Genomic DNA, 10,644 nt, shown 5'->3' on the forward strand with positions numbered 1-10,644 from the left:
GCTGTTCAGTGTGGAAAAACATGTTCTTGGAAGCATTGCAGTGAAACTCATCCACATTTGGCACTAGTGTCAGTGTGCTCCAATTAATGGATATTGGAGGGAGAGCTGAATAGTGTTATGCTGAGTCGAATATGCATTGTCTCTTTGCCACAGGGAGTGTGCTGCGAGCTGATCATGTTTTTTTATACAGATGCAACCAGAACTTAACATTCTGGAGCCCCTTAAATGAAATGCACAAAAAAGTCTACACTATACTGCAATAACAGTATTGTGGGGTTTAAATATGAAGGTTAATATATCTTGCAGAATGTGAGAACTTGTAGAACAAAAATCTGAACTTGTACAGTACAGTATGTAATAATAATGTTAATAGTAATAATAATACATCAAACTTATAGAGCGCCTTTCTAGGTACTCAAAGATGGTTACATAAACAGAACGAATACCTTAATTAAAACAACAATTAAATAAATGAAAGAAATGGGGGGTACAGAATAAGACTAAAAGCAGATCAAATCTAATTGGAAAACAATGGAAAAAGGATTAGTTTGGGGGAAGGCAAGTCTGAAGAGGTGGGCTTAGGGTGATCAGCTTTTATGTGGGTTGGAAGTGAGTTCCACAGAGAGCGGGTGGCAACTGGGAAAGCCCTGTCACCCCAGGTTAGGCACTTAGGTCCTGGGGGCTTCTAGGAGGTTGGCATCCCTAAGGGAGTGGGAGGGGACATAGTGGTGGAGGTCGTCAAAGAGGTAGAAGGGACTTCAAGGGAGCAGCTAGGTTGTTGAGAGTATTTTGAAATGTATTCTCGTGAAAAAAGCGTTTGTCTTCGGATTCCTGAATCCTCACTGGTTAACCCCCCACCCCCACAAACATACAAGCTCAGATCTTTCCTGTACAAGTTTTCACATGATATTCTAAAACACATTTTCCTTCATGTTTAATGTCACTCGTCATAGTGATGGATCTGGCGACTCGTTGGTAATCTTAGCAAATATCACCCACATAATTCCTATATGCTTAGTCATACGACGAATAGCAAAGATCTACAAGCTCACAACATGGAACATTGCGACACATTGAGCTTGTAGATCACATGCACAAAGCCACAATCCTGGTTAGAATGGGACTTTTTAAAACTTGAACTAGCTATTTTAAGGCAGCCTATCAATAGTTCTACACATGTGTATCAGCTGATTGTCATGATTCTTCTCTGTGCAGGGATTGTGTCAACAAACAAGTCAAACACGCGGAGGCGTTCCAGTGAGCCACTGCAGGGATGTTCCTCTGTGGTTAGTTATAGTGGCTACGAGGGCGTGGTCCAACACCAGGCTACATAACTTTGTTTGGTTAACTCACCTTACTGCACTTGATTACGCCCTTACTACACCTCTGTTGCCGGTCACTCCGGGACATCACATTTCATAAGAGCAGACACTATAACCGAGCTCCTCATTCTCTGCGTCGTCTCCTTGGTTCACTTAAGCCGAAGGAACTCTTTTGGCTTCATTTGATTTTGAGCAATTTTTTTTTCATCATCGTGCCTCAACACCAAGCCTTGTTATTATTATTCCTCCGCTGATCTCTCCTCCAGCGTGAAGATGAGGCCCGAAGTGCCTGTGATGCTACTGGTGCTGCTGGCCGTGGTGGGGCTGAGCCATGCCCAGGTCAAGACCTCTCTCCTGGAGCTGACCAACAGCATCGGCAGCCTGCTGCCCACGCTGAGCCGCCCGGCCAACTCCAGCCGTATCTTCTACGCGGTGATGTTCGACGCAGGGAGCACGGGGACGCGCATCCACGTGTATACCTTCATCCAGAAAGACTCAGGTAGACTCATGTGAACCGGCCTCTCTTGGCACACATTGCTTTTAGTATTATTAGTTTATTTTCTTACATTTAAAAAAAATAATTTATGCTTGAAAATTACTGTGAGCTCCTTCTTTAAGATAATTGCTGTGTATGAATACGTTTTTTTTATATTGAATGCAGCAGTCGTACATGTTAGGTGCATTTATTGTACAGCAGCAGAGATTTTAATACTCCCATGACATTTGGAATGTATTTACATTCCACAAGCAAGCTCAACAGTATGCTATTGTACATACTATGTCGACTGACAGGTGGGAATCCCTAGCCCTATTGCACAACAGCAAATTTATACCTGCAGATTATATTGAATTTAATCTGTTTTCCAAGTTATATAAAACCAATATTTTGTCAAATACGAGTCAACTTGAATTGTCTTGAATGAGATCAATGCTGCACTGTATGTACTGTATACCAGGTTATTTCGATTTTAAGGCCTCCGAATGTTTTGAATATCTGCTGTATAACTGATGCGTACTGTATATATGTTGTATCTTTTAGCGGAGCTGCCTGTTTTGGACAATGAGATGTTCCATTCCATAAAGCCCGGCTTGTCGGCATATGCTGACTCACCAGAGATGGTGAGTTAATTGTCAGTACTAATCAGTTCAGTTGAGCTGAATAAAAAGTGCTGTTTTCTCTGAAGCTGCATAAAGAAAACCGTCAAAAATGATTTAAGACTTGGGGCCCGATCAGACAGGATGCGTTTCAGCAGCTGGGGGCATCTTTTTGTAATTCTTATTTCAACTTTTTGTGAAGTTTTTTTGCATTGCAGTGCACCAAGCGTTTTTGTACTCCATGCGCTTCATGTTTTTGGTGGAAGAGAAAAAGGTGCTGCAAGCTGCTCTGCTTTGTAGGCTGCACATAAAAGGCAGTGCGGTGCACCCTGTGTTTTGCAGCGTGCAAAATGCATCCTGTCTGATTTGTGGTATACTGTTTGGTTCTTTTTTAATTCGATGTTGTTTTGCATAGCACTGTTATGTATCGAGTGATTTCCATCTGTCCCCATAGGACAGTCACACAGTGATGTCCCTCTGTCCCCATAGGACAGTCACACAGTGATGTCCCCTCTGTCCCCATAGGACAGTCACACAGTGATGTCCCTCTGTCCTCATAGGACAGTCAAACAGTGATGTCCCCCTCTGTCCCCATAGGACAGTCACACAGTGATGGCTCTCTGTCCCCATAGGACAGTCACACAGTGATGTCCCCCTCTGTCCCCATAGTACAGTCACACAGTTATGTCCCTCTGTCCCTATAGGACAGTCACACAGTGATGTCCCCCTCTGTCCCCATAGGACAGTCACACAGTGATGTCCCCCTCTGTCCCCATAGGACAGTCACACAGTGATGTCCCCCTCTGTCCCCATAGGACAGTCACACAGTGATGTCCCCCTCTGTCCCCATAGGACAGTCACACAGTGATGTCCCCTCTGTCCCCATAGGACAGTCACAGTGATGTCCCTCTGTCCTCATAGGACAGTCACACAGTGATGTTCCCTCTGTCCCCACAGGGCGGTCACACAGTGATGTCCCCTCTGTCCCCATAGGACAGTCACAGTGATGTCCCTCTGTCTTCATAGGACAGTCACACAGTGATGTTCCCTCTGTCCCCATAGGACAGTCACAGTGATGTCCCCTCTGTCCTCATAGGACAGTCACACAGTGATGTTCCCTCTGTCCCCATAGTACAGTCACACAGTGATGTCCCTCTGTCCCCATAGTACAGTCACACAGTGATGTCCCTCTGTCCCCATAGTACAGTCACACAGTGATGTCCCTCTGTCCCCATAGTACAGTCACACAGTGATGTCCTCTGTCCTCATAGGACAGTCACACAGTGATATCCTCTGTCCTCATAGGACAGTCACACAGTGATGTTCCCTCTGTCCCCATAGTACAGTCACACAGTGATGTCCCTCTGTCCCCATAGTACAGTCACACAGTGATGTCCTCTGTCCCCATAGGACAGTCACACAGTGATATCCTCTGTCCTCATAGGACAGTCACACAGTGATGTTCTCTCTGTCCCCACAGGGCGGTCACACAGTGAGGATGCTGTTGAAGGTGGCCCGGAAGACAGTCCCTCGTTTGGAGTGGAAGAGGACGCCGGTGGTCCTCAGAGCCACCGCAGGACTCCGGCTGTTGCCTGAAGACAAGGCCAAAGCTCTCCTGGACCAGGTAAAGGAGCTACAGTACACACTGGCGTTGACTGAAGCCTAATCGGCATACGTTGTTAGCTTGTAGATCAGTTATTTTTTGGCAAAGCTTCGCCACCATGCCATGGGATTATAAATTAGGCTCCGGCGGCGTGGTTTGAAGAGCCAGGAGGCAGGGGGAGATAATGCGAAGCGCAGCGTTAGTCTCTTGTACTGCCTGGAGTGATCATCGCCACAGAAAGCTATCCTGACTTGACTGTTATTATGGGAAGAAGAGTAGCAGGGCAATCTGCACAGCCTGGTAGAGATGAGGGGGGCGGGGAGGGGGGATGACAGGTACTAGAGCGTTGAAGGAGGAACAGCATTGTTATCAGGAGCGCCGTGGAGTGAGCTTTAGTGTGGAGAGGGCTCTCACAGAGAGGATAAAGCATAATGGATGGCCCCCGGGCATTGTGGGAGATATATGATACTTTATTAATCCCCCGGGGAAATTAATTAATCCCCATCTTGTGGAGGGCACGTCTGGAGGGGCTACCATTACTGCAGATAACATTAAGTCAATTTTTCTCGTCCTCGCTTTATTTTCTCACTCGCTTTATTTTTCACTTTCTGTCTTAATTCTTTCTTTCACTTTACTTTTTTCTCTCGGTTTTACTCTTTGTAATTTTCTCACACTTTGTCTTTCTCTTCATTTCTCTATTTGTTCTTGATTTTTTTCCTCTCTCTCTCTCCCTCTCTCTCTCTCATCTTCCTCAGGTCCTGGATGTTTTCCATGAATCTCCCTTCTTGGTGTCAGACGACAGCGTCAGCATAATGAACGGCACGAATGAAGGTAACGTCTGGTCACCTTTGGCCCCAGCAAGCAGCAGTCAAAGCCTTTCATCAGCTCCCACTGTCACGCTGCTTGTTTCTGCAGCACCTCCACAGTGCCATCAGACCAATTCTAGCATGCTGCGCACATTTTCTTCATGAACTATTTATGACATTAGCTAAATTACAGTAGATTATTGCCATGTTTTATGATGACACTTTAGAAAATTGAATTGTTTTGGGGCAACAGGGCTGTTGTGACCTGAACAGGCTGCAATTATGTGGTGAAAAGATTTGATGTTCTTAAACCACACGTTGTGCCATGGTGTAATTGATTTGTCAGCGTTTCAACCTTGTTTTTGTGAATTATAGCTCTGGTTCCAGGTGTTTGCACTTGTTAATGTATATGTTGTAAGCATTGCAATTTCAAATGAAATTATGTGGTTATCTTCCCTGAAACGGTCTTGTTAGCTTTTCTTGAAAATGACTGTTATCCATTTCTTTTGCTTTTGTTTGTTTGCTAATTTGCGTTGTAGGAATCCTGGCCTGGGTAGCCATCAACTTTCTGACTGGTGAGTTCTGAAAAACCCACATGACCTGCTATGTACATGAATACAGTATTTGAGATAAAACATTGTTAATCCCAGAGGGGAAATGTGGTTGTCTCCGTAGCCAAAGTTATGTAGCTACAACTAGCATTACTCACAAATTACACAACCAACAAAAACAGTTCCACTCAAAACTTCCCACGATCTGAGCACCTCCCCACTAAACTAAGAACACATGACCTCATATATTATAACTGATAAATACCTCAATATTAAGATATGAACCCTCGTGCAGATCTACAAGCTCACAACGTGTCACAACGATTAGGTGTAGAGGGGAAAAAAGAAGCAGACCAAGTATAGAGCCCTGGGGGACCTCGGTCAACTAAGTATATATAGAGTTTAAGTGGTTAAGTGAAGGTTTCAGCTGCACGTATAATTTCACATATTCTGCAGTTATATTTTCACCAGTAGATAGAAGCTGAACGTGTTTACCTTACAGTGTGACTGAATGATTTGGCTCATTATCAGCTACAAAGCTGAGTTTTCGTACCCCTGGTTACATAATGGGCCTTTTGAAGATAACATCTTAAGTGTAGCGGATTCCTATCTTCTCTGTGTGTGCTGCAGAGTTCACCGCTGGATTAAACCAGGGACCTTTTTTTCTCGCTTTCTTTTAGGTCACCTAAATTCACAAACTAAGAAGACTGTGGGGATCTTAGATTTGGGTGGGGGATCAACCCAGATTACCTTCCTACCGAAATCAAAGGTTTGTCGCCTGTATTTTAATTAGCTTCTTTATTTAATGTATTCTTGTTTTCTTTATTTTAATTAGCTTTTTCCTGTCATTTCTCTGCGAGTTGTTTTGAAATAATGTTGTATTTTTGGTCTGACATACAGTATTTGATATCCCTCCGTAGAAAACAGTTGAAGGCGCCCCGTCGGATTACATTGCCAGATTCGATATGTTCAATTCCACGTTTGAGCTATACACTCACAGGTAATACGTTTTTAAATGCAAATAAAAACGGTAATAACAGTATGACAAGTAATGTGTACTCATTTCCATGATATGAAAGCTTTGTTGTTCCATCTTCTGATGTATGTTGGCCTACTTAAGAGACAGCCATGCTGAAATCTGATCTCAATTATATTTGATTGTTTGGAAGTAATGTCAGACTTGATTCTTATTTTTTAGAATTACCCAAATAGTGAGATGTTCCGCCTACATCATTTTAATTGGCTTCCACAATAGAGCAGTTTTCTTGCATTTGGGACTCCAATTAAAACCTACTGTTGTGAGTCAGATGACCTATGTGCCATTGCTATTTCCAGAGAAGCAACTAAGGAACTCTCCACTTAAATCACAAGTTTCAACCTGCCATCCGTATTTTGGGCTTAAATGCCTTTGTATTTATGGAAATAATAATCCCTATGTCAATATAGGCACAAATCTTTTTTGAAAATAGCAGATAATACACAAGCTCACGACATAATCCATAATGAGCATTTAATCTGTTTGGAGTGTCATTAGTACATGGATCATGTGACAGTGGGGCAGGGATATCTAGTTTGCAGAGTACATTATATTGTGGTGTGACTGGGGTGGGGGTATCTAGTTTGTTTGCCGAGTACATTGTGACAGTGTCTTATTACCTTTTTGTTCTTTTCACTCATTGATTCCCTGCAGTTATCTGGGCAACGGGCTGATGGCAGCGCGACTGGCAAGCCTGGGAGCTCTGGGAGCAGAAGGTACATGAATGAATGGTTATTCGGTTTCCATTAGCTGGGACTCCACGACGCAGGCGACACAGGGGTTTCACTTTCCTGTGTGCGCGCGCACGTTTTTCGAGTGTCAATGCTTGAAGTACCTTTTATTCCTTTCATCTTTTCCTCATAATATTTAAAGGTTGTGTTTTTGTGTTTGGGGTGAGGGGTGATACAGGGGTTTACTAAGGTCAAATCCTCCTTTCTAATCAGAAATTCTAGTGAGATGCTGAGAAATAATAGGGAGTGCCATGGATTGCCAAAAGGCTTGGGTGGAATTCATTGTCGATCTGTTTGACTCCGTTCCCCTGTCTGCGCCGTAAGACCACAGAAACCGGGTGTGTGGTTTCTTGAGCCAACCGAGAGATTAAACACACTCTTTGTGTCCTTCCTCACTAGATGTGGAGTGGCGGGTCTTCAAGAGCTCCTGTCTGCCAAAGAAGTTCAGGGATGAGTGGAGCTTTGGAGGAATCACCTATCAAGTCAGCGGGATCCCAGATGGTGCGAACTGATGTGCTTTGAATACAAGCACGCAATCTGTTGCTTGGGGTTAACAAATCAACATCAGTGTGGAGAAAGCCATTTAAGATGCTCAACGCTCTCACAAAGCGTTGTTTACTACAAATATAAATGTCCTTGGGTTGATGGAAATGGTTCAGCGTTGACAGCAGGGAAGGGGTAAATGTATTGCAGATTTTTATCTACTAAATGTAGATGCCTTATGGGGCATTTTGGAAGGTTCCATATGTAACGTTGTGTCTCTGTCCCTTGCATCAGGTTATGCAGGATACAAGCTGTGTTATCAGGAGATCATCAAAGTGGTAAAGGGGATCATCCACCAGCCGTACGAACTGAAGGACAGCGGTGTCTTCTACGCATTCTCCTATTACTTTGACAGAGCTGTGGATGCAGGCCTCATCGGTGAGCGAATACACACACACACTCACAGCAGGAGGTCGCCCCCCCCCACACACTCTAATTGCAGACAGAGACAGGGAAATATGATTCATCAGCAGCTGAATCGGTGGGTTTGACAGCCTATAGGTGTGTAGTTATTAGACTAATCACTATCCTCTCTGCCGGCCCGAGCCAAAAGGGCACGCACACTATTATTAGCATGATAGAAGTGTGTGTGTAGGCCTACTTTCACTGTAATTAATGGCGTATAGAATTAGCATGAGACGCAAATGACCCCAATCACCTCTTGTTGCAGACGGGACCCAAGGAGGCAAGCTGGAGGTCAAAGACTTCAAGAAGAGGGCTAAGGAGGGTGAGTCAAGCGCCGAGTGCTGGAACGCACGGCAATGCATAACGTCGCTGTCGGGTGGAAACCTTGTATGTCCAAAACGATAACGTTTCAGGAAATGGAAAAAATAACCTGTGTTCCATTGTAGTTATTTAGACACAAGCACTTGTTAATACTTCATTGGTTCAATATTAATAAAACCCCACAGACGCTTAACTTTCACTGTTATCATTTTCAAAAATAGCAGAAATAGCCGATGTACAAGCTCAAAGCACATCACAACAGGTTGCGGCTATTTTTGCTACTTTTATGACGAAGTAGGGCAATAATTGACGAAAAAACATGACAAGTTGAAATATGGAGATACAAGGTTTCTGCCCGACAGCGACGATAATCACTATTACATACCTGCCATGCACTTGAGACGAGGGAGCATGTCAATTGTCTGCCGCCCGCTCCGCCCTTCAACTGCCCTATTTGAAACCAGGACCTCGGCCCACACAGCAGCATACAGATGACTGATTATCCAACCCGTTAACAAAGGCATCACTTCACTGTTTTTGTTCTCTTTGTGTCGGCTCAGTCTGCAACAAGATGACCAAGTATGGCACGGCCAGTCCCTTCCTGTGCATGGACCTGACCTACATCACCTGCCTGCTCAAGGACGGCTTTGGCTTCAAGGAGAACACTGTACTGCAGGTAAGACACACATCACAGTAATAATGTAGTCCAGACTCTAGAAACAGCTCAGGTCGTGTTACTAATTGAATTTGTACATTGTAGACAGGGCTGGGCAATATATCTATGTGACAATACTATGTGATATGAGTAGTAATAATAATAATAGCGGTAGTAGTGGTATAGTAGTACTATTACTGATATTTCTACTACTATAGCAGTAGAAGTAGTAACATGCCATCAAACATAATCAAACGGTCATATAAAATGTTGTCAAAAACCAGCAAAACTATAATGCTATAGCATGTAGTCAAAATTCATCACAAAAGGTCATACTAACAGTGATACTCAAACCCATGAGTGATTTTAATTGACCCCCCAATGAAAATCAAATAATAATATCATTCAATCTAATTGACGCATATCATCAACTTTGGGTATTTTGGGGTGATTAGCATGTGTTTGGACACTTGACTGACATGAAGAAGACATGAACTGTGATGATTGTTAGTATTTAATTAAATCAACAGCATGTTAACCTGGCCTGGTGTTGAGATGGGACATTTTTAAAGTTTGACACATGTATAAAAGTGCTTCGACTTGCTTTTCTACATATTTGGTTCCTATCAGTTAAGACTTAACTACAAATGTCTCCTATGTTTAAGTTGATTGTAAAAAGCAGTTGATTCGGCAACTCTGTCCCGATAAAACTATTGCACAGACAAAAAAAAACCTAAGAAACGTTACACAGACAGACATGTTACTTTTTTTATTTTATTATTTCAATAAATACAAAGGCATTTAAGTGATTTGGTGTTGTTATTTTCATTATTTGTTGTTCTATCCCCCCCTCCCAGTTGACCAAGAAAGTGAACAACGTGGAGACGAGCTGGGCTTTGGGCGCCACGTTTCATCACTTCCACAACCTGAAGATCCACTGAGGAGGGAGGAGCAAGAGGATAGATATACTGCTCATTTAGTTGGTGCTCAATCATCAAGGGTACTGAATAATGGCCACCGCCTTCTCTGTCTACCCCGGACGTTTGCTGTGTATTTTATATGGGGCTGTAAAAGAACTCATGAGTAATTGTTTATGTCTATTTTTTGGAACGCGATTCCTCTTGTGTGTTGATATATCGAGTTGTAAACGAGCCACCTGTTGTCTTAAGCCCGAGTTGCACTTGGTTGCGCGCCGTTGTTGCACACCGAAAATAGCAGATCTATAAGCTCTACAAGCTCAAAGCGCGTTGCAAGCTTGTAGAGCTGCAGTTTTTGGTGCATGACACTGGTGCACAATTATTAAGTATAAATCGGACATTACACCGACACCAGCTTACTTGACAGTTTTTGGTAATACGCGCAGTAAATGTTTTGAATGCGATTCATCTCAGGGGTTGGTATATCGAGTTTATTCACACGCCGAAAACAGTCAACCTCACAACACGCAGCACGATTCGTTGCGAGTTTGGAGACTGGCTTGTTTTCGGTGCACAACACCAGCACGTAACCAAGTATAAATCAGGCATTACATAGACACCGGCTGAAACATGACAGTCTTTTGCTAATACGCGCACAG

General features: G+C 43.4%; 1 protein-coding gene across 1 annotated transcript; it reads left to right on the forward strand.

Moving 5' to 3' along the window:
* Positions 1–1,358: 1,358 nt before the first annotated feature.
* LOC311063418 (ectonucleoside triphosphate diphosphohydrolase 5-like) lies at positions 1,359–10,262 on the forward strand. Its single transcript, XM_084082857.1, has 13 exons — positions 1,359–1,821; positions 2,362–2,441; positions 3,898–4,041; positions 4,776–4,851; positions 5,366–5,401; positions 6,058–6,146; positions 6,298–6,377; positions 7,068–7,129; positions 7,544–7,645; positions 7,922–8,065; positions 8,358–8,414; positions 8,974–9,089; positions 9,926–10,262. The coding sequence occupies exons 1-13, from the start codon at positions 1,596–1,598 to the stop codon at positions 10,007–10,009; spliced, it is 1,296 nt and encodes a 431-aa protein (XP_083938983.1). The 5' UTR covers positions 1,359–1,595; the 3' UTR covers positions 10,010–10,262.
* The last annotated feature ends 382 nt before the right edge of the window (positions 10,263–10,644 follow it).

The sequence above is a fragment of the Gymnoscopelus microlampas genome (genome assembly GCF_963454915.1).
Source record: "Gymnoscopelus microlampas genome assembly, chromosome: 16".
Taxonomy (NCBI): Eukaryota; Metazoa; Chordata; class Actinopteri; order Myctophiformes; family Myctophidae; genus Gymnoscopelus; species Gymnoscopelus microlampas.

Excerpts from the sequence above, each read along its gene's own strand:
- LOC311063418 (XM_084082857.1), top strand. The coding sequence starts at position 1,596 with ATGAGGCCCGAAGTGCCTGTGATGCTACTGGTGCTGCTGGCCGTGGTG. Across the intron at positions 2,442-3,897 it reads ATGCTGACTCACCAGAGATG|GGCGGTCACACAGTGAGGAT; the intron begins GTGAGTTAATTG and ends CTGTCCCCACAG. Across the intron at positions 5,402-6,057 it reads AGCCATCAACTTTCTGACTG|GTCACCTAAATTCACAAACT; the intron begins GTGAGTTCTGAA and ends GCTTTCTTTTAG.